At 41.4% G+C, this 23349-nt stretch overlaps 2 protein-coding genes across 2 annotated transcripts in view; one reads left to right on the top strand and one right to left on the bottom strand.

The window, feature by feature from the left end:
• XPO5 (exportin 5) overlaps window positions 1-23349 on the top strand; it is a 49605-nt gene that overhangs the window by 1956 nt on the left and 24300 nt on the right. Inside the window, exons 2-16 of the mRNA XM_032299489.1 lie at window positions 504-625; window positions 1521-1593; window positions 3050-3187; window positions 3358-3540; window positions 4727-4753; window positions 6104-6289; window positions 8037-8113; window positions 12181-12280; window positions 13465-13548; window positions 14174-14299; window positions 15565-15655; window positions 17772-17900; window positions 19370-19500; window positions 21485-21640; window positions 23001-23042. Coding sequence (XP_032155380.1) covers window positions 504-625; window positions 1521-1593; window positions 3050-3187; window positions 3358-3540; window positions 4727-4753; window positions 6104-6289; window positions 8037-8113; window positions 12181-12280; window positions 13465-13548; window positions 14174-14299; window positions 15565-15655; window positions 17772-17900; window positions 19370-19500; window positions 21485-21640; window positions 23001-23042 — 1665 coding nt within the window. The remainder of the gene's footprint in view (window positions 1-503; window positions 626-1520; window positions 1594-3049; window positions 3188-3357; window positions 3541-4726; window positions 4754-6103; window positions 6290-8036; window positions 8114-12180; window positions 12281-13464; window positions 13549-14173; window positions 14300-15564; window positions 15656-17771; window positions 17901-19369; window positions 19501-21484; window positions 21641-23000; window positions 23043-23349) is intronic.
• The window catches only part of POLR1C (RNA polymerase I and III subunit C), a 42053-nt gene continuing 30824 nt past the window's right edge, over window positions 12121-23349 (bottom strand). The window contains exon 9 of the mRNA XM_032299506.1: window positions 12121-12315. Coding sequence (XP_032155397.1) covers window positions 12308-12315 — 8 coding nt within the window. The 3' untranslated portion in view covers window positions 12121-12307. The remainder of the gene's footprint in view (window positions 12316-23349) is intronic.

Raw genomic sequence — 23349 nt, 5'->3', positions numbered from 1 at the left:
GCTGGGCGCAGTGGCTCACACCTTTAATCCCAGCACTTTGTGAGGCTGAGGCGGGTGGATCATCTGAGGTCAGGAGTTCAAGACCAGCCTGGTCAACATGGTGAAACCTTGTTTCTACCCAAAATACAAAAATTAGCTGGGTGTGGTGGCGTGCACCTGTAGACCCAGCTACTCAGGAGGCTGAGGCAGGAGAATTTCTTGAACCTGGGAGACAAAGGTTGCAGTGAGCCAAGATCGTGCCACTGCACTCCAGCCTGGGTGACAGAGCAAGACGCCAAAAAAAAAAAAAAATTTTTTTTTTTTTTTGTAGAGATGGAGTTTCGCCATGTTGCCCAGGCTAGTCTCGAACTCCTGGACTCAAGCAGTCCACCATCTCAGCCTCCCGGAGTGCTGGGACAGGTGTGAGCCACCGCACCCAGCCCTGGTTGGAGTTTCTTAATATGAAATTCTTTTAGTCCCTATTCTCTCAGCCCTCCAAAAGAAACTCTAACTTCTTCTTTCAGTTTTGTGAAGAGTTTAAAGAAAAGTGTCCTATCTGTGTCCCCTGTGGCTTGAGGTTGGCTGAGAAAACACAAATTGCCATCGTCAGACATTTTGGCCTTCAGATCCTGGAACACGTTGTCAAGTAAGGAGCTCTTGGAACAGATCTTTATATCTTATGTAATCTGTAGAGATGCTGTTTAGGTGAGTAGAGAAGAGCAATCCCTAAGAAGAAAGGAATAATCCCCTAGATGTTATCAGAACCTCACAGGAGCTCTCATTCAAGATTTAACCTTTCTTCATTCATATAAAGTGTGTGGTACATGTTACCCATTCAACAAGTACTACCTGTCATTTAGCCAACACTTACTGAGCCCTGACCTTACGCCAGTAGCCTTTGAAGCCTTTTTAGAATAATGCAATGTATAGGTCAGTAAATCTCTGATTAGGCAGTAGCCTCTCTCTCTCTCTCTCTCTCTCTTTCTCTCTCTCTCTCTCTCTCTCTCTCTCTCGTTTATGTGCCTTCTCTGAGAGGCACATCCAACGCAGGATTATATGAGAATAACTGAAAACCCCTCCTAACCTGATTCTCCTACCCTCAACACCTATTAGAAGAGGCAGCCATTAAGACTTAGCCATAGTTTTTCCAGAATTATGCTATTATTTTGTAAGCCAGCACAGAAAATGAGTGATGTCAGGATTGCATTTTCTGAAAAGCAAGCACGTTGTTGCAGTTGACATAGATGTGTATTCACTTTTGGCCCATCAATAAAATGAGGAAAAGTTGATTTGTGGTACAAATCTTGTGCGGATTCCAGTTAATGGACCACTGTGTATATAAAGTCTTTTCCCAAGAATTTTTCTGTTAGTATTTTGGTTAAATGTAGACCATTTTTGACCATTTGTTGAAGGGTACAAAATCGAAAGTATAATTTCTTAGTGAAATCTCCAGAATATAATCAAATGTAGAAATTAGTGTTATTCTCTTGTAAAGAGACTTCTAATGTAATTCTATTGACTTTATGCATTTTGGTGGCCAGGTTTCGGTGGAACGGCATGTCTCGATTGGAGAAGGTCTATCTGAAGAACAGTGTCATGGAGCTGACTGCAAATGTAAGGAATGGGTGGCTGGGAGACGTGTTTCCAAGGTAGTTTAGACAAAGCGTGACTTCTTCAATATAGAGTTTGTGTAAAAATTCAGTGGTTCTAAATAGGTCAGACAGACCAAAAAATCATAATTCAGGCCAGGCAGAGTGACTCACACCTGTAATGTTAGCACTTTGGGAAGCTGAGGTAGGAGGATCACCTGCGTCTGAGAATTCGAGAGCAGCTTGGGCAACACAGTGAGACCCCATCTCTACCAAAAATATAAAAATTAGCTGAGGTGGGAGGATTGCCTGAGTCCAGGAGGTTCAGGCTGTAGTGAAGTGTTATAGTGCCATGGCAATCCAGCCTGTGCAAGACCCTATCAGGAAAAAAACCAAAACAGAAAGCGTATTTCAGCATATGTCTCTTTCTAGGTTTAATTAATCATTCTTATGTATTGACTTCTATTTTTTAAATTATAAAGACAGGGCAGAGGGCTTTAAATATTTTCAACAAATCGATAAGATTCTTAGATCTAAATTAGATTGAAACACTGTTGTATTTTCTTTTATTCTAAACAACTGCTTTGTGATACTAATGATGAAAAACATGCAGAATTTTAAGCATGCAGAATAAATTTGTTTCAAGTATTAGAATATGGCTTTTTTTTTTTTTTTTTTTTTTTTTTTTGAGACAGGGTCTCACTCCGTTGCTCAGGCTGGATTGCATTAGCATGATCACAGCTCACTGCAACCTCGAACTCCTGTGCTCAAGTGATCTTCCTGCCTTAGCCTCCCAAGTAGCTGAGATTATAGGCGTGCCCAGCTAATTTTGCTTTTGTTTTTAAAGAGACAGGGGCTTGCTATGTTTCTCAGGCTAGTCTGGTCTCAAACCCTGGGCCTCAAGCAATCCTCCCACCTTGGCTTTCCAAAATCCTGAGATTACAGGTGTGATGACTGGATGACTGTCCCTTTAAACACAAAGCAGGATATGACTTTAAACATGTTCAAAATTATAGCCTTATTTCTTTTTTTTTTTTAACTAAAAGACATGAAAGATGGAATCTGTATCTCCTAATACTTCTGTGTCTTCAAATATTAGAACTATTGGTAAAATATTTATTTGCTCCTTCATACTCTTCCGTTTTACCAGCTACTCACTATAGCCTTATTTCCATACTCTTCCTCCCTGGCCTTCTGCAAACTGAAACAACCAATATGAGAATCTTTTCATTTTGCAAAGGATAATGATTCATTCTAGCTCTATGTGACAGCCATTTTATTAGGTGATGCAACCCTCACTTAAGCTTTAAGTGAAAGAATGATTAGTGAGAATGCAGGACAGGTGACTCAGGCATGAAGAACAAGTTCGTTCTGTTTGGTTTAAAAGTAGGCCTGCTGATAAATTTTGTGTAATTCTACAGCCCAGCTTTTTTTCTGGAATCCAGTCTTGCATATCTTAAAAATCTCTTGTTCCTTTTTAGGGAACATTGAACATTTTGGAAGAAGAGAACCATATTAAAGATGCTCTATCTCGAATTGTAGTGGAAATGATCAAGCGAGAGTGGCCACAGCATTGGCCTGACATGCTGATAGAATTGGACATCCTTTCCAAACAAGGGGTATGAAACACAGCTGTATCAATTTGGCATACTTTTCCTTGGAACAAACTTCAGGGTTTGTTGTTTGATTTTGTTTATGGTTTTTTTTTTGGCAACAGAAAACAGCCTTTGGATATACATAAAATGAAAAGATACTTTAGTTTTTAACTAGCTTATTTTTTTTGGTGTAGGAAACACAGACAGAATTGGTGATGTTCATCCTTTTGCGACTGGCAGAGGATGTAGTGACTTTTCAGACACTTCCCCCTCAAAGAAGAAGGGACATCCAGCAAACATTAACTCAGAACATGGAAAGCATCTTCAGTTTTCTGCTTAACACACTTCAAGAAAATGTAAACAAATACCAGCAAGCGGTAAGGGATACCCCTACCTATAAAAATTATATTTTCCAATATGAGTGTTTTGTATTACCCTTTCAGTAAGGAACTAGGATGTCTAGGTCAGCAAAATAAAAGGCTATTTTATAAGCAAAACAACAACAAAACTAGGAAATGAGAAAACTTAGAACTCATTTTCTTTTCTTTCCTTTTCTTTCTTTTTTTTTCTTTATTATTATTATTATTATTTTTTAAAGAGACAGGGATCTTGGCTTACTGCAACCTCCACCTCCAGGGTTCAAGCGATTCTCCTGCCTAAACCTCCCGAGTAGCTGGGACTATAGGTGTGTGCCACCACTCCTGGCTAATTTTTTATTTTTAGTAGAGACGAGGTTTCACTGTGTTAGCCAGGCTGGTCTCGAACTCCTAACTTCAGGTGACCCAACTGCCTTACTCTCCCAAAGTGCTGGGGTTACAGGTGTGAGCCACCATGCGCAGCCCTAGGTGTTAATTTTATTTTCAGAAGTTCCTTAGGAAAATACTAAAAATTTTTTTTTTGAGAGGGAGTCTTGCTCTGTCATTCAGACTGGAGTGCAATGGCATGGTCCTGGCTCACTACAAGCTCTGCCTCCTAGGTTCAAGTGATTCTCCTGCCTCAGCTTCCTGAGTAGCTGAGATTACAGGTGCCTACTACCACGCCCAGCTGATTTTTATATTTTAGTAAAGCCGGGGTTTCACCATGTTGGTCACACTGGTCTCAAACTCCGGATCTCAAATAATCCGCCTGCCTCGGCCTGGGATTAAATAGGCGTGAGCCACCGTGTCTGACCTTAAAATTAGGCATATAAAATTTATGCTTGTAAGTTAACATTTTATGCCTCTGTAGGAAATTTGAAATATAAGGATAAAAATCAACCATATTTGTATATTCACTGAGTAGCCATTATTTTGATATATTTAACATCCAGTATTTTTGAGTACATGGTTTTCATGTAGTTATGCCATACATATATGGTCATAAATTGTATTCATTTAATTATGCTTCTGACTTCATTTGTTCTCCCTAGGGGAATATCAGTTATGCATTCTTAGTAAAGTTGTGCTGTTTTCCAAGATTAATAAATAATTGCATATATTTAAGGACATTGATTTTGGAGGGGTAGAACGTTACTGTGTGGCCTTTTGCTCATTAAAAACACTGGATCTTTATACTTCCTTTCAGAAGACAGATGCTTCTCAGGAGTCAAAGGTAAGAGCTCTTTATATAAAGTTCAAACGAGACCTTTGAGGCTTTCAGGTGGGGGGATACATGCACCTAGTGGATGGTGACCTCAGCCTTGCTTTTGTCATATTGTTTTGTTTTGGAGACAGGGTCTTACTCTGTGCCCAGGCTGGAGTGCAGTTGTGTGATCTCAACTCACTACAGCCACAACCTCCCCCCCTCAAGTGATCTTCTCACCTCAACTTCATGAGTAGCTGGGAATACAGGTGTGTACCACCATGTCCAGCTAATACTTTTTATAGAGACAGTGTCTCAGTGTGTTGCTTAGGCTGGTCTTGAACTCCTGGCTTCGAGTAATCCTCCAGCCTTGACCTCCCAAAGTGACCATGGGCCACTCTGTCCATCCTTTGTTTTTGATCACTGAGCTATGGTGGAAGGGAAGTTAAAAAAAACTTTTTTTTTTTTTTTTTTTTTTTTTTTTGAGACAGGGTCTTACTTTGTTGCCCAGGCTGGAGTACAGTGACACAAATGTAGCTCACTGTAGCCTCAACCTCCAGGGCTCAAGCGATTCTAACCTCAGCCTCATGAGTAGCTGGGACTGTAGGTACATAACAGCATGCCTAATTTGTGTGTGTGTGTTTTGGTTTAAGTATTTTGGTTTTTTTGTTTGTTTGTTTTTGTTTTTGTTTTTTTTTTTGATAGACACTGGATTTTGCCATGTTGCCGAGGCTGGTCTTGAACTCCTGGGATCAATTGATCCACCCACCTTGGCCTCCCAAAGTGCTGGGATTACAGGTGTGTGCCACTGCACCCAGCCTTGGGAAGTAAAATGATAATATTTGGGATTTTGTGAAAAAGATAAAAGGCCACACATGCCAGTATGGTCTTATTGATGGATGTTGAGAATGCCATTGTTTGAGAAGTGATTGTGTTCCCTGTGACTGTTACATGAAAATATTCTTAAAAAAAATCATTTTCGCCGGGCGCGGTGGCTCAAGCCTGTAATCCCAGCACTTTGGGAGGCCGAGGCGGGTGGATCACGAGGTCAAGAGATCGAGACCATCCTGGTCAACATGGTGAAACCCCGTCTCTACTAAAAGTACAAAAAATTAGCTGGGCATGGTGGCGCGTGCCTGTAATCCCAGCTACTCAGGAGGCTGAGGCAGGAGAATTGCCTAAACCCAGGAGGCGGAGGTTGCGGTGAGCCGAGATCACGCCATTGCACTCCAGCCTGGGTAACATGAGTGAAACTCCGTCTCAAAAAAAAAAAAAAAAAAAAATCATTTTCTTATTTAGAAACTAGGAGTTCAGTTATAACCACAGGTTCTTATGTGTTATTGAGGACATCGTGGTCAAAAGTTATTTCTTTTCTGGTAGGCCCAAGCAAACTGTCGAGTAGGAGTTGCAGCATTGAATACTTTAGCAGGCTATATTGACTGGGTGTCCATGAGTCACATTACTGCTGAAAACTGTAAACTCCTGGAGATACTGTGTTTGCTGTTAAATGAACAGGAACTTCAATTGGGAGCTGCTGAGTGTCTTCTCATTGCAGTCAGCAGAAAAGTAAGTTACCACTTCAAACTGACTTTTATCCTTAGAGTCTCTGAAGTAGGCTATGTATTGTTTAATTGCATGTTACGGCAGAAAGTCATTTAAAGGCTTGGGTTTTATTCCTTGGGGCCAACTTACTACGACAACCCCCTTGGACAGGAGTTTGCCGGTATTCAAGGGATCCCTTGGCAGAATATGGAAATTTGTCAGGCTACGTGGTTCTTGAAATAGCCATGATACTTGGCAATTTACACTTAACAGATAAAAAGTAAATGTTTAAGTTTAAAGCTCACTTAAGGATTGTCAAGAAACCTTGGATGGTGGCTACACTGGGTTTATATCTGTCTCCATATATACATACATACGTGTGTGTGTGTATATATATAATTTTTATTTTTTTAATTGAGACAGTCTTGCTCTGTCACCCAGGCTGGAGGGCAGTGGCATGATCTTGGCTTTCTGCAGTGTCTGCCTCCTGGGTTCCAGCAATTCTTCCGCCTCAGCCTCTCGAGTAGCTGGGACTGCTGGTGCACATCACCATGCCCGGCTGATTTTTGGTTTTTTTTTCGTTTTTTGTTTTTGAGACTTGAGTCTCACTCTTTCGCCAGGAGCCAGGCTGGAGTGCAGTGGCGCGATCTCGGATCACTTCAACCTTTGCCTCCCGGGTTCAAGCAATTCTCCTGCCTCAGCCTCCCGAGCAGTTGGGACCACAGGCACGTGCCACCATGCCCAGCTAATTTTTGTATTTTAGTAGAGATGGGGTTTCACTACATTGGCCAGGATGGTCTCGATCTCTTGACCTCGTGATCCTCCTGCCTCGGCCTCCCAAAGTGCTGGGATTACAGGCATGAGCCACCGCGCCTGGCCTAATTTTTGTATTTTTTAATAAAGACAAGGTTTCACCATGTTAGCCAGGCTAGTCTTGAACTCCTGACCTCAAGTGATCTGCCCACCTCGGCCTCCCAAAGTGCTGAGATTACAGGCATGAGCCACCACACCCAGCTTATATCTGTCTTGGCTAACCAATGGAACCATAAGTCCTTTCTCCATAGGAATATTATCCACAAATATAATTTACTTTGCTGTCATATCAGCATTTATTTATTTATTTTTGAGACAGGGACTTGTTCTGTCGTCTAGGCTGGAGTGCAGTAGCACGATCCCAGTCCACTCCAACCTCTGCCACCCAGGTTCAAGCAATTTTCCTGCCTCAGCCTCCTGAGTAGCTGGGATTACAGACATGTGCCACCATGCCCAGCTAATTTTTTGGTTTTTTGTTTTGTTTGAGACAGGAGTCTCAGTCTGTTTCCCAGGCCGGAGTGCAGTGGCTCAATCTCAGCTCACTGCAGCCTCTGCCTCCCGGGTTCAAGCAATTCCCCTGCCTCAGCCTCCCAAGTATCTGGGACTGCAGGTGTGCACCACCATGCCCGACTAATTTTTGTGTTTTTAGTAGAGACAGGGTTTCACCATTTTGGCCAGGATGGTCTCAAACTCCTGACCTCAGGTGATCTGCCCACCTCACCCTTCCAAAGTGCTGGGATTACAGGCTAAGCCACCATGTCCAGCCTGCCCAACACATTTAAAAATGTAAGTTTATCCAGATTTGGTTTTAAAGAATTGGGCTTCTTTCTAGTATTTCACTAAGCCCTGGGGTATATAAGAAATTATGAAGTCAATGTATTTGATTATGTAGTTATAGAAGATGTTTGTACTCTGAAGTATGGTTTATATGACTGTGTTTTCCTAAAATTGGGTCTAGGGCAAGTTGGAAGACCGGAAGCCCTTGATGGTCTTATTTGGAGACGTTGCCATGCATTATATACTCTCTGCTGCACAGTGAGTATCTTTACTTTTCATTGTGTTTTCTAATTTCTTTATCATTTTTCTACCTTATTTGGATATATCTGAATTTTCTTTTTTTTTTTTTTTTTTGAAATGAGTCTTGCTCTGTCACCCAGGCTGGAGTGCAATGGCGCAATCTCGGCTCACTGCAACATCTGTCTCCTGGGATCAAGCAATTTTCCTGTGTTAGCCTCCCCAGTAGCTGAGATTACAGGCGCATGCCACCATGCCCGGCTAATTTTTGTATTTTTAGTAGAGGCAGGGTTTTGCCATGTTGTCCACGCTGGTCTCGAACTCCTGACCTCAGGTGATCCACCTGCCTTGGCCTCCCAAAGTGCAGGGATTACAGGTGTGAGCTCCTGTTTCTAGCTGAGGCTCTTATTTAAATGCTAGCTGTCAATAGATAGTGTTTTTGGATAAGAAAATGAGGCATTGGCTCACACCTGTAATTCCAGCACTTTGGGAAGCTGAGGCAGTGGGTCACTTGAGGCCAGGAGTTAGAGATCAGCCTGGCCAACATGGTGAAAATACATGGTGAAACATGTATTTTTTCTACTAGAAATACAAAAATTAGACCAGTGTGGTGTTACACCCCTGTAATCTCAGCTACTCAGGAGGCTGAGGCAGGAGATTGTCTGAACCCGTGAGGCGGAGGTTGCAGTGAGCTGAGATCACGCCACTGCACTCCACTTTGGGCAACAAAGTTAAGACTCTGTCTCCAAAAAAGAAAGAAAATGAGGTAGTCATCCCTGAATGTGATAGCTAACATTTGTAATCTCAGCATTTGGGAAGGCCAAGGTGGGAGGATTAAATGAGCTTGGAGATTGAGACCATCCTGGGAAACATGGCAGGATTCCTTTCATCTCTACAAAAAACAAATTAGTTGGGTGTGATGGTATGTGCACTTATGGTCCCAGCTACTCAGAAGGCTTAGGTGGTAGGATCATTGGAGCCGGGAGGTCCAGGCTACCGAGAGCCATGATCATGCCACTGCGCTCCAGCCTGGGCAACAGACTGAGAACTTGTCTCAAAAAAAAATAATAATAACGTTTAAAAGTTTATAAAGTAAAAAGTTACAGTAAGCTAAGGTTAATTTATTATTGAAGAAAGGATTTTTGTTTTGTTTTGTTTTCTGAGATGTTGTTTTGCTCTCGTTGCCCGGGCTGAAACACAATAACATGATCTCGGCTCACCGCAACCTCCACCTCCTGGTGATTCTCCTGCCTCAGCCTCTCAAGTAGTTGGGATTACAGGAATGTGCCACCACGCCCAGCTAATTTTGTATTTTTGGTAGAGATGGGGTTTCTCCATGTTGGTCAGGCTGGTCTTGAACTCCCGACCTCAGGTGATCCGACCGCCTCAGCTTCTCGAAGTCTGGGATTACAGGCATGAGTCACAGTGCCCTGCCAGAAAATTTTTAAAATAAATTAAGTGGGCCAGGTGCAATAGCTCATGCTTATAATCACAGCACTTTGGGGGGCCAAGGCAGACAGATTACCTGAGGTCAGAAGTTCAAGATCAGCCTGGTCAACATGGTGAAACCCCCATCTCTACTAAAAATACAAAAATTGGCCGGGTGCGGTGGCTCAAGCCTGTAATCCCAGCACTTTGGGAGGCCGAGGCGGGTGGATCACGAGGTCGAGAGATCGAGACCATCCTGGTCAACATGGTGAAACCCCGTCCCTACTAAACATACAAAAAATTAGCTGGGCATGGTGGTGCGTGCCTGTAATCTCAGCTACTCAGGAGGCTGAGGCAGGAGAATTGCCTGAACCCAGGAGGCGGAGGTTGCGGTGAGCCGAGATCGCGCCATTGCACTCCAGCCTGGGTAACATGAGTGAAACTTCGTCTCAAAAAAAAAAAAAAAAAAAAAATACGAAAATTACCCAGGTGTGGTGGTTCGTGTCTGTAGTCCTACCTACTCAGGTGGCTGAGGCAGGAGATCACTTGAACCCGAGAGGCAGAGGTTGCAGTGAGCCAGAATTATGCCTCTGCACTCCAGCTTAGGTGACAGAGTGAGACTCCATCTCTAAATAAATAAATTTAGTTTAGCCTAAGGATACAGTGTTTATAAAGTCTACAGTAGTGTTCAGTAATGTCCTAGGCTTCCACATTCATTCACTACTCTGGACTCACCCAGCACAGTTTTCAGTCATTCGTGTTAAGTGCCTTTTATAGGTATACCATTTTTCATCATTTATACCATATTTTTACTGTACCTTTTCTGTATTTAGATACACAAATACTTAGCATTGTGTTAGAGTTGCCTGCAGCATTAGTAGTAACATGCTATAGAGGTAACATGCTATAGAGGTTTGTAGCCTGGGGGCAATAGGCTATGCCACATAGCCTAGATGTGTAATAGGCTATTCCTGTTGTGTAAGCTCGTGTAAGCACACTATATAATGTTCAAATGGTGATGAAATTACCTAACAATGCATTTCTCAGTTCACATCCCCAGTCATTAAGTGATGCTTCCTCATACTTTCTTCCAGTTGCTCTAGAAAATACTAAAGCAAGGCCAGGCACAATGGCTCATGCCTTTAATCCCTGTACTTTGGGAGGCTGAGCCATGAAGATCGCTTGGACCCAGAAGTTCAAAACCAGCCTGGGCAACGTGGCTTCTTCGTACTTTCTTCCAATTGCTCTAGAAAATACTAAAATACTAAAGCAAGGCTGGGGACAGTGACTCATGTCTATAATCCCTGTACCTTGGGAGGCCAAGCCATGAAGATTGCTTGGATGCAGAAGTTCAAAACCAGCCTGGGCAACATGGCAAGACCTCATCTCTACAAAAAAATCTAAATAAAAATAAATTCCCTGGGTATGGTGGTGTGTGCCAATAGTCTCAGCTACTCGAGAGGCTGAGGTTGTAGGATTCCTTGTGCTCATTAGTTTGGGGCTACAGTGAGCCATGTTTGAGCCACTGCACTATAGCCTATGTATGACGAGATCCTGTCTCAAAAAAAAGAAAAGAAAAAAAATATTAAAGCATTTCTTGATAAAATGTTTCTTACCAGGAAGTCAGGCAGAATTACATATTATAAGTCGTTGAATCTGTTGCAGCTTTTTGATACTCTTCACTTTTGGTCCCAAGGAGAAATGAAAAGGTATGAGGCACGTATGTTTTACTTAAAATCTCTTACTACCTATTCTAATACACATTTATCATGGCTTCCCTGTAGAGACTGCAGCACTGTTTTTAAGGGATTCTGTTAAAGGAATAATGTTTTTTGGGTAGTTAGTATTTTTAGGTCCAATTCTTAGTTCCATAGAGATCATGACACTCATACTTAAGTGGTGTCCCATTTCTGTTTGTGCTGTGGGTCCCATGCCACAGCCATGGGTCATAAAGCTGTGATTCAGGGCTGGGCGCGGTGGCTCACGCCTGTAATCCCAGCACTTTGGGAGGCCGAGGCAGGTGGATCACAAGGTCAAGAGATTGAGGCCATCCTGGTCAACATGGTGAAACCCCGTCTCTACTAAAAAAAAATACAAAAAATCAGCTGGGCATGGTGGCACATGCCTGTAATCCCAGCTACTCAGGAGGCTGAGGCAGGAGAATTGCCTGAACCCAGGAGGCGGAGGCTGCGGTGAGCCGAGATCGCGCCATTGCACTCCAGCCTGGGTAACGAGAGCGAAACTCCGTCTCAAAAAAAAAAAAAAGCTGTGATTCAAACACAGGCAGTCAAACTCCAGAGATTGCACTGGACACCATAATACCATCCTGTCTTTCAGTGTTCCTAAAGCCTAAGCCTCGTTTACCCCAAAGGCCCTTGCCTTTTACATGTTAATCTCCTCCTCCAGAAGACAGCTAATATGGCTGCTGTTCATACTACTAGTTATTAATTGCTGTTTGTGTGCATATTCCTATATCATTTCAGGTCAGGTTTTGCCACCAAATAAGTTAAATTTAAAATTTTTAATATAGCAAAGCTATTGGAATTCTCCTGAATTACACACCTGAACTATATGACTTGGAGAAATGAGACACAAAGTAATGTTTTTATTATGACCTTTTAAATTTTGTTGGTGATATAAGGAATTCTCTCATCTTACAGGACTGCTGATGGAGGAGGTTTGGTAGAAAAACACTATGTCTTTCTGAAGAGACTCTGTCAGGTGCTGTGTGCGCTGGGCAATCAGCTGTGTGCATTGCTGGTGAGCTGGTGCTTGCTTTCTGGAGTTTCAAGGCCCTTTGGGAAGAAGATTTAGAAACTTAGTTTCAATAAGGGGTTGCAAATGTCATTGATTTTAGCCTGATGGGGCAGTGCCCTAGAGGTTTTTGCATGATTCTATAGATTAAATTATCTTAATAGTGTTTGAGTGATCTAAGTTTCTTTTAACAATAAAATAGTTATACCAACGTCAGATATCCACATCTATTACTCCATGAAGTCAGCGTTGGTTTCTTGTGAATTTTGATACTTAGAGAACCTCAATCTGCTGAGTGCATTACGCTTTTACATTCTATTGGCCCATGAAACATGGACTTGAATAAAGAAACCTTTTCCCAATCTAAGGGATGTATTATTGGATCACAAAAGACAAACCGATTGACCTGGAAAACTTACCATTAGTGAAATATTGAATACCCAGTCTTATAAGCTGAAAGATAGAACATTGGAACAGACATTTGCAGTTGATGTTCTATTGTCTTGTGGTGGTTTAAATGGTTAGATAGTTAGCTTAACTAGGATAGTTTCAGACATAAGAAACTATTGAGGGAGCCAGGCACAGTGGCTTATGCCTGTGATCCCAGCACTTTGGGAGGCCAAGGCAGGCAGATCACTTGAGGTCAGGAGTTTGAGACTAGCCTGGCCAACATGGTCAAACCCTGTATCTACTAAAAACACAAAAATTAGCCGGGCATGGTGGTGCGCGCCTGTAATCCCAGCTACTCAGGAGGCTGAAGTAGGAGAATTACTTGAGCCTAGGAGGTAGAGGTTACAGTGAGCCGAGATCTTGCCACTGCACTCCAGCCTGAGCAACAGAGTGAGACTCCGTCTAAAAAAAAAAAAAAGAAACTATTGAGAGGGTTTTTTAATAGGCTTGTTCACAGAGATGTGAATAGGCAAGGTTTGAGGAATTTATAGAGACTTTCTTTCTCCCCGTAATTTCTGAAATGAATATTTTTTTTATTTTACTATTTGACCACAGAATGGGTTTTAATGATGATTATTGAGTAAAGTAACTTACCTATATTTTAGCCCTAGAAGTGATGCCTTTCTTTAGCCAAAAGGAAATATAAAGTCCTTTTAAAACAAATTTTTTTGAGAGTTTGTCTTATTTCTCCCCTGCTTTTTCTCTCCTGATTTTCTTAATATAGTGGTCTTCTCCTACAGGGTGTTGATTCTGATGTGGAAACACCGTCAAACTTTGGAAAATACCTGGAATCTTTTCTTGCTTTCACAACCCATCCAAGTCAGGTAAACTTTATACACGTAACTTCTCAAAATTTTAGTTAGGTGAACCAGTATCAAGCACTGTGTCCTGAAATATTGTAGATCATGTATAAAATGTGACTTTTCAGGCCCTGGGGAATGACTGTAGTGTCATTTCATTAAGAGAAATTGGCTCTTCTTCCTGAGCCAAACAATGCACTTGTCTAGGTCAGCAGCTTTTCCTTTCAGGTAACGTTCTGGTTATATTCAGTCATATGTGAGGTGTGTCTCAGGTGATTGAGTACTAAAGTTATAAAGATTTTTAAAAGAAAATTCTGATTGTGTTATAAAATTAATTTCACTCAGTTCAAAATTGTTCTTCTAATATCACTCTGAGATTCCAGTATTCTTTCTTGCAAAGAAGAAAAAGTAGTAAAATTCAGTCCACACTCCAGGTAATTTCCCTGACCAACAGCCTGTCTTACTAACATATGGTCCATCCTGAGTAATCATTACTGATGCATTGCAGTAGAGACAGCTTCAAAGTGTTGTACAGATTTATTTCTAAGAAAAAATGTAGTTGATAACTGCTAAATAGTAATCTGGGTTAGAATTATTTTGGGTATAGAATCCAAATCCTTAGACTGTTGTTTTCTTTTTTTCTGTTTAGTTTCTACGCTCTTCAACTCAGATGACTTGGGGAGCCCTCTTCAGGCATGAAATCCTGTCCCGTGATCCTTTGCTATTAGCAATAATACCAAAATATCTTCGTGCTTCCATGACTAACTTAGTCAAGGTATATAATGGGAATCTAAACATGTGGAGTGTAGGTGAATACACATAGTAAGACTTCGAGACTGGGCACAGTGGCTCACGCCTATAATCTCAGCACTGTGAAAGGCTGAGGTGGGAGGATTGCTTGAGCCCAGGAGTTGGAGACCAGCCTGTGCAACATGGCAAAATCTCATCTCTGCTAAAAATACAAAAAACATAGCAGGGCATGGTGGTATACACCTGTAGCCCCAGCTAGTCAGGAGGCTACAGTGGTAGAGTCACCTGAGCTTGGGAAGTTGAGTCTGCAGTGAGCTGAGAGCACACGACTGCCCTCCAGCCTAGGCGATGAGAGTAAGACTCTGTCTCGGGGAGAAACAAAACAAAGACTTTTATTGGCATTATTAACAGCCTTTTCTTCATCACTAAGATTCCTTTATTGGACATATTTTCTTATTCCTCAGGAAGAAATCAGTCCTTACTGGCTCTTATAACTGCTCTTCTGTATCAGAGTACTTACATATCATAAGTATTGGCCTAGGTACTAGGGCAAGAGCAGCAACCATACAATGTGATAATTGCTATTTAGGGGTTAAAAGCAGAATGCTTTGGAAGTACACAGGAGGGTTGTGTTGGGAAGATTCCAAGAGAAGGCAATATCTGATTGTTTCTGGAGGCCAAGTGAGAGTTAGGAAGGCAAATGCGGGGAGTGAGAGTGAAAACAAAGATTGCGTACTACTTCAGTAGAAAATTGCTCATGAATTCCCTACTAAGAGCTCTTGCAGTTGACAGATTCTTAATTTGTAACATCAGAGAATAGGGCACATTCAAAGGTCCCCTTATTTTCTTAAGGAATTTGCCTAGCACATAGCACCCACTGTGTTTGTATTTTCTGCCCTGGTCTTCAATACTTTTTGAATGAAACATACAAAGCTCTACAAGCTTATTCTCCATGTTCAGTATTTGAGGCAAGTAGTTCTCAATTCTTTCTTCCTTACTGCTTGCTGAAGTATCATTTTGGGCCCTAAAAGAATTCAAGAATTTAATTCTCCCTGAGGAACTTGGAGGACAGTCTCAAATAAAAGTATTCTCTTTTCTACCACTGAGGAATACTGGAACTGGGAGCAAACTGTGGACCTGTGATAGAACAGAAGTGGTTATTTATCATATAATATCTCATGCAAACCCTTAACTCTTAACTAAATTAAAAGTGCTTGAACTCCTGAAGCTTAAACACTCTTTCAGTGGGTCCATTTTCATCCCCTACCCCAATTACCTTTCTCTTTCCAGATGGGCTTTCCTTCTAAAACAGACAGCCCTAGCTGTGAATATTCTCGATTTGATTTTGATAGCGATGAGGACTTCAATGCTTTCTTCAACTGTAAGTGATGCTGGCCTTGAATTTCTCTCAACAGTCTCAGAATGGCATCAGTATTATGAATCATAGTGCATGATGTTTGGGGTTCTTATGAAAGATCCCCAAATCTGGATAGCAGCCTACTTATTAAGCCCTAGTTTCCCATTGCAGAAGAGTGTTGGGGCTGTATTCCAGGCATAGTGTTTTGTTTTTTTACCAAAAACCCCACACACAGCCTTTGGACATAGATGTTTAGGTACACTAATCATATTTAAGATGCTCTTGACTTTTTTTCAGACTTAGGATTAAATACTATCTTACCTTATGGTTCTTTCTTTCAAAAAAATGGAAAAATCCATTTTATTCTAATACTTTAATTCTGTTCTGTGTTTTATTTTGTTCCTTATTTCCTTTTTTTTTTTTTTTTACATCTTTGTTGAGACAAAATTCATTTACCATACAGTTCACCCACGTGTCGTATATAGTTTAATGGTTTTTAGTATTTTTACAGAGTTGCGCAGCCATCATGACAATCAATTTTTGGATTATATTTTCATCACTCCAAAAATAAATTCTGTATCCACTAGGAGTCATTCCCAATTCCCTCATCTCTCCCAGTCCTGGGCAACCAGTAATCTACTTTTTTTTTTTTTTCTTTCTTTCTTTCTTTTTTAGAGAATTCCTAAGTCTCATTCTGTCTCTGTTTTACCTATTCTGAATGTTTCATATAAATGAAATCACACATGGTCTTTTGTGATTGCCTTCTTTACTTGTGTAATGTTTCTAAGATTCATCCATGTTACAACATTTATTGGTTTTTGATTTCTTTTTTTTTTTGCGACAGAGTCTTGCTCTGTTGCCCAGGCTGGAATTCAATGGCATGATCTCGGCTCACTGCAGCCTCTGCCTCCTGGGTTCAAGCGATTCTCCTGCCTCAGCCTCCCAAGTAACTGGGATTACAGGCATGTACCACTATGCCCAGCTAATTTTTTGTATTTTTAGTAGAGATGGGATTTCATCATGTTGGTCAGGTTGGTCTCGAACTCCTGACCTCAGCTGATCCACCCGCCTTGGCCTTGCAAAGCACTGGATTACAGGCATGAGCCATCACGCCTGGCCTTCATTTCTTTTTATTGCCAATATTTCGTTGTATGGATATACCACATTTACTCATTTATTCATCTGTTGATGGACATTTGAGTTATTTCCATTTTGGGCTATTACAAATAATGCTGCTATGAACGTTTATATACAAGGTTTTGTATAGACATAAGTTTTTTTTATCTTAGATATATAACTAGGAGTAGAATTGCTGGATAATATGGCAATTGCATGTTTAATATTTTCAGGAAGGCCGGGCGTGGTGGCTCACGCCTGTAATCCAAGCACTTCGGAGGCCAAGGCAGGCAGATCACCTGAGGTCGGGAGTTTAAGACCAGCCTGACCAGCATGGTGAAACCCCATGTTTAAAGAAAAATAAAAAAGGAAAAAAAAAATATTTTCAGGAAATGCCAGACTGTTTTCCACAGGAGCTGCACCACTTTATATTACCACTAACCTGATTTCCTTTTTTTAAATTTTGTTTTTATTTTGAGACATGGTCTCACAATGTTGCCCAGGCAGGAGTGTGGTGTTGCAATCATGGCTCACTACAATCTTGACCTCCCTGGGTTCAGCTGATTCTCCCGTCTCAGCCTCCCAAGTAGCTGGGAGTATAAGTGGATGCCACCACGTTTGGCTAATTTTTGTATTTTTTGGTAGAGACTGGGTCTCACTGTGTTGTCTAGACTGGTTTCAAACTCCTGGGCACAAGCAGTCGGCCCACTTTGGTCTCCTAAAGTGCCAGGATTTCAGGCATGAGCTACCACGCCCAGCCCTGATTTCCTTTTAATTCCAACAGAAATGGGAGACTAATTTTAGTTTACCACTTATAGGATCTGGCTGTTAATACAGCTTCCGGAGATCATTTATTTTTGAAAATTTCTAGATTCATTAATAAAGTTTTATTGAGTGATTATTACATTCAAAGTACAAGTCTGCAAAACATTTCCTTTGAATGCTTTTCCCCTGGGGTGGTAAATGAATAAACATTAAGTACATATTTTATACTAATTACTGATTTCTGTCCTTCCCTTGGCAGCCTCCCGAGCTCAACAAGGAGAGGTGATGAGGTTGGCATGCCGTTTGGATCCCAACACTAGCTTCCAGATGGCTGGGGAGTGGCTAAAATATCAACTATCAACTTTTCTTGATGCTGGTTCTGTGAATTGTAAGTTTTTTTTACTACTGAATGTTAGTGAAATGTTATGACGGTATCAAAACTATGTATAGGAAATGAGCCTGAGCCACACATCAGAACAATATACTAATATTGTTCAAAAATAGCTTTGCTTTTGGCTCACACAAAAGGGATTTAGGGATTTAGCATTCAGTTATATTTACAGTTGACTAAAGTTCTCTGATATTTGATAACTTGAAAGTTTGAGGAGGCCCAAATGTATTGCACCGAGATCAAACTAGTAAATGGGACTATGCCTTATGTAAGCAAGAAAAGCAATGGGTAAATCTTAGGCCAAGCCTGGTGGCTCACATCTGTAATCCCAGCACTTTGGGAGGCTGAGGCTGGGGATCACCTGAGGTCTGGAGTTCAAGACCTGCCTGGCCAACATGGAAAAACCGCATCTCTGCTAAAAATAAAAAATTAGCTGGACGTGGTGCTGGGCACCTGTAATCCCAGCTACTCAGGAGGCTGAGGCAGGAGAATCACTTGAACCTGGGAGGCTGAGGTTGCAGTAAGCCAAGATCACACCATTGCACTCCATCCTGGGGAACCGAGTGAGACTCCTTAATTAAAAAAAAAAAAAAAAAGGGAATGCAGCGGGGCATGGTCACTCATGCCTGTAATCCCAGCACTTCGGGAGGCAGATGTGGGGGGATTATGAGGTCAGGAGTTCAAGACCACCCTGGCTAAGATGGTGAAACCCCAGCTCTACTAAAAAACATACAAAAATTAGCTGCGTGTGGTGGCAGGCACCTGTAACCCTAGCTACTCAGAAGGCTGAGGCAAAGAATTGCTTGAACCCAGGAGATGGAGGTTGCAGTGAGCCAAGATCCCGCCACTGCACTCTAGCCTGGGCAACAGAGTGAGACTCCATCTCAAAAAGAAAAGCAATTGGTAAATCTTTTTGCTTGTGTCTTGCTATTTGAGTGGTATGCTGTGGTAATATTTGTCAACTTGAAGGATGGCACAGTTCTCTAGACATAGCCCTTAGAGTTGTCATGAGGCTATTGGATATGAAGCAGTGTTTTGTATATTACATTGTTTCCTAATTGGGAAGATTCTTTATGGTCTCAATTTTAACTACTTAGATTCTCATGGAAAAGATTATAAAGGGGATGAGGGGAGAAACTGATTTGTGTTTATTGAGTGCCTACTAATGAGCTAGGCAATGTTTTTGATGTTCATGTGCGTATTCTCGTTTGTTACTCAAAACAGTTTTACTACAAGGCTCATAGAGGTGAATTCAGACTGCTCATTGTTAAAGGAGGAGGCATGGTAGGAAACTCCACCTACCTTATTGCTTTCATCACACATCATCTTTTCTTTGCCCAAGCTAAGAGGGGTTAGATTACCCTGTTCCTTCAGTCATGAAGTTATTGGGTGTTCTCTAAGGCTCCGTTGTCTCTCAGTGTCTTTTGTGATCCTTCAGTGCTGATAATTGTGTGTGTGTTTTCAAGCTTGTTCTGCAGCTGGAACTGGAGAAGGAAGCCTCTGTTCCATCTTCTCACCTTCATTTGTGCAATGGGAAGCCATGACTCTTTTTTTGGAAAGTGTTATCACCCAGATGTTTCGAACACTAGATAGAGAAGTAAGTATTTCCCATGCTGACTGCATGATGATTTTGACCTTTTTTCTTCTTTCTTTCTTTCTTTTTTGAGACACGATCTCTCTCTGTTGCTCAGGTTGAAGTGCAGTGGCACAATCATAGCTCTTTATAACCTCCAACTCCTGGGCTCAAGCAATCCTCTTACTTCAGGCTCCTGAGCATCTAGGATTACAGTCACGTGCCACCACCCCTGGCTAATTTATAATAAAAATGGAGTCTGTGTTGCCCAGTCTGATCTCAAACTCCTGTCCTCAAATGATCCTCCTACCTTGGCCTCCCAAGGTGTTAAGATTGCAGATATGACCCACTATGCCTAGCTGGTTTTGATCTTTTTAAAACTGGTAGTGGAATAGGAAAATCTGTGGATATACATCTTACAGAAAAGGAAACAGATTTAGAGAGGCTAAATACCATACTCAAGTTCAAACAGCTAATAAATGGCAAAGCTGGGACCAAAACTCAGGTCTTTTTAACTCTAAGCCCTACCACATTTAGTATACATTTTAAGTACCACACAGCTTTAGAGTACTGTAGGCCACCAGTATAGTGGCCACCTCTAGGTCTGAAAAGGAAGGTATGCACAGAGAGCCTCGACTGTATCAGTGAAATCATATTTCTTAAAGTGGGCAGATGAGGATTTACTAAATTATAGAGAAATAGACAAAAGATGTAATTCAATAATGTATAGAGGAGAATCTAAAGTAGCTGATAAATCAGGCGCAGTGGCCCACGCCTATAATCCCAGCACTTTGGGAGGCCAAGGCGGGCGGATCACTTGAGTTTAGGAGTTCAAGACTAGCCTGGCCAACATGGTGAAGCCCCATCTCTACTAAAAATACAAAAATTAGCTGGGCATGCTGGTGGTGTACATCTGTAATCCCAGCTATTTGGGAGGCTGAGCCATGGGAATCGCTTGAACCCAGGAGGCAGAGGCTGCTGTGAGCCGAGATCATGCCACTGCACCTGAGCCTGCATGACAGAGCAAGATTCTGTCTCAAAGAAAAGAAAAGAAAAGAAAAGGGCCAGATGTAGTGGCTCACCCCTGAAATCCCAGCACTTTGAGAGGCTAAGGTGGGCAGATCACCTGAGGTCAGGAGTTCAAGACCAGCCTGTTCAATATGGCGAAACTGCGTCTCTACTAAAAATAGAAAAATAAGCTGAGCGTGGTGGTGGGTGCCTGTAATCCCAGCTACTTGGGAGGCTGAGGCAGGAGAACCACTTGAACCGAGGAGGTGGAGGTTGCAGTGAGCTGAGATCATGCCATTGCACTCCAGCCTGAGCAACCAAGAATGAAACTCCATCTCAAAAAAAAGAAACAAATATATAAATAAATAAAATCGCTGATAAATAAGAGAAACATTCAGCCTCATTATCAGTTAAAGAAATAAAAAATTTTAAAGGTTTTAGGGAATAATAAATATACTGCTGAGAATGTGGTAAGAAGGGCACACACAGCTGAGTATGATGGTTCACACTTATAATCTCAACACTTTGGGAAGCCAAGGTGGGAGGAATGCTTGAACCCAGGAGTTTGAGACCAGCCTGGACAATAAAGTGAGACCTCGTCTCTACTGAAAAAAAGAATTAGCCAGGCATGGTGGTATACACCAGTAGTCCTACCTACTTGGGAGGCTGAGGCCACAGGATCACTTGAAGCTGGGAGTTTGAGACCAGCCTGGTCAACATAACATTTCTACAATGTCTCTACAAAACTTTTAAAAAGTATCTTGGCATGATGGTGCCTGCCTGTAGTCCTGGCTACTCGGGAGACTAAGGTGGGAGGATCCCTTGAGTTCAGGAGGTTGAGGTTACAGTGAGTGATTGTGCCACTGCACTTCAGCCTAGGTGATAGAGTGAGACCCTGTCTCTTAAAAAAAAAAAAAAAAGAAAGAAAGAAAATTTAGCCAAAATGGTTTTCTCTGAGTGGTGGCAGCATGTCAACCTCCATTTTATGTCTTTATTACAGGAAATTCCTGTTAATGATGGAATAGAGCTGTTGCAGATGGTTCTGAACTTTGATACCAAGGATCCCCTCATCCTGTCCTGTGTCCTTACTAATGTCTCTGCACTCTTTCCATTTGTCACCTACAGACCAGAGTTCCTGCCCCAGGTCTTCTCTAAGGTAAAGTCCATGTCCTTTGTAAATTCTATTTTGACATTTCTAAGTTAATTTTTATTCTACTTTTTGGAGACAGGATCTTGCTATATTGCCGAGGCTGAACTCAAACTCCTGGTCTCAAGGGATCCTCACACCTCAGCCTTCTGAGTAGCTGAGACTACAAGCATGCATCAGTCACCATGCCTGGCCTAAGCTAATTATTTTTATAACTGTTTTTGAAATTATGTGAGGCAAATTAATAAACACAGTTATTTATTAAATACCTACTCAGTACTTACTGTGGATTAGGCAGTATGCTAGTGCCTCACTCTTTAGGAACACTCTGGGAAGAAAGGCACAAAAACAGATATTGTTACCTATATGGCATTGCAATGAAGACTTGTACACTGGGAAATGGGAAAGAATACTTAAAGGAGAGTATTAGAGTGTGCTCTCAGCCTGGGAGGGGATTTATGAGAGGAAGGAACAATACAGATATTTTTCAGGTTTCTAGTTCAGTTGACTAGGTGGGTGATAGAGCCACTACCTGAGTGAGAATACTGGATCAGGAAGGAGAACAGGAGTGAAGAGAAAGCGGTGAGTGTTTTGGAATACTGTGTTTGTAGTATACATAGAGCATCTTTATGGAGAAATCTCACAATAAATTGGCTATTTGATGTTGAAGATCTAGATTCTAGAAAGTAACAAGATAAAATTAAAGCATCATCATCATAGAAGTCCCAAGACCAAAAGTTATGGATACTTAAGTGATTATGTAGAGTTAGGAGACATGTGAGTCAAGCAAGGAACCTAGAGGAGTAGAGAAAAAAATGAGAAGCCCCCAAAGAAGAAAAAAGAGCCAGAGAGATGAAAATGTTGTGTCACAAGACCAGCAGAACTTCAGAAAAGTGGGCTTATTTGTTGCAGATTCTTATTAGTTGTCAAATGTCCAGTGAGTTTCTTGACTACACTGTTGTCTTGAGTTTAATTCCGTAATAGTGATCAAGGAAGCAGCCATATTTCATTGGGATGAGGAGTAAATGGGAAGTAATGAAGTGGAATCGGGGGGATAGATTACACAACTTTTGATAAAAAGAAGAGAGAGGTGTTTCCATAGCCAAGTGTTTGGGTGATGGCATGAATTGTTCTGGGATCCTATTGTGAAATGTTTTGATGGTGAAATTGTGACTCCGAAGCCTCTTGTGGAGGTATCTGAGAAAATGGACAACATGAATAAGCTCATGCTTATAGTCCCAGCTACTCAGAAGACTAAAGCGAGAGAATCACTTGAGCCCAGGAATTCAAGTCTAGTCTGGGCAACATAGCAAGATCTCATCTCTAAAACAAACAAACATGAGTGACCTTTTTTCCTCTTCTGCCGTAGCTATTTTCATCTGTCACTTTTGAAACTGTTGAAGAAAGTAAGGTAAGACTATTAATTAAACTAACAGATTCTAACTTCTTGAGAACAAAAGTATGAATACCTGAAACCCAGTTTATATTTTTATATAAATGGGAGGGGGTAGTAAGGGCAGTAGATTATCATATGATATGGTGTTTTGCCCTAGAGACACTCTAGGGCATACAGGAAACATGGATTCTTGGTGGCTATAAATGTTACTCTATTATACTCTTATGGTTGTGAAAAATCATTGTGAACTTGCCCCTAATTGAGATATTTACATGATTCTATGCAGCATCTATAAATTATATGGAAGTAGCTCCAAGTTTGT

Source organism: Sapajus apella, unplaced genomic scaffold, assembly GCF_009761245.1.
Source record: "Sapajus apella isolate SASKATOON/1434 unplaced genomic scaffold, GSC_monkey_1.0 scaffold41, whole genome shotgun sequence".
NCBI lineage: Eukaryota > Metazoa > Chordata > Mammalia > Primates > Cebidae > Sapajus > Sapajus apella.
Note: the sequence above shows the minus strand (reverse complement) of the source record. Positions and strands in the feature narration are given on the sequence as shown.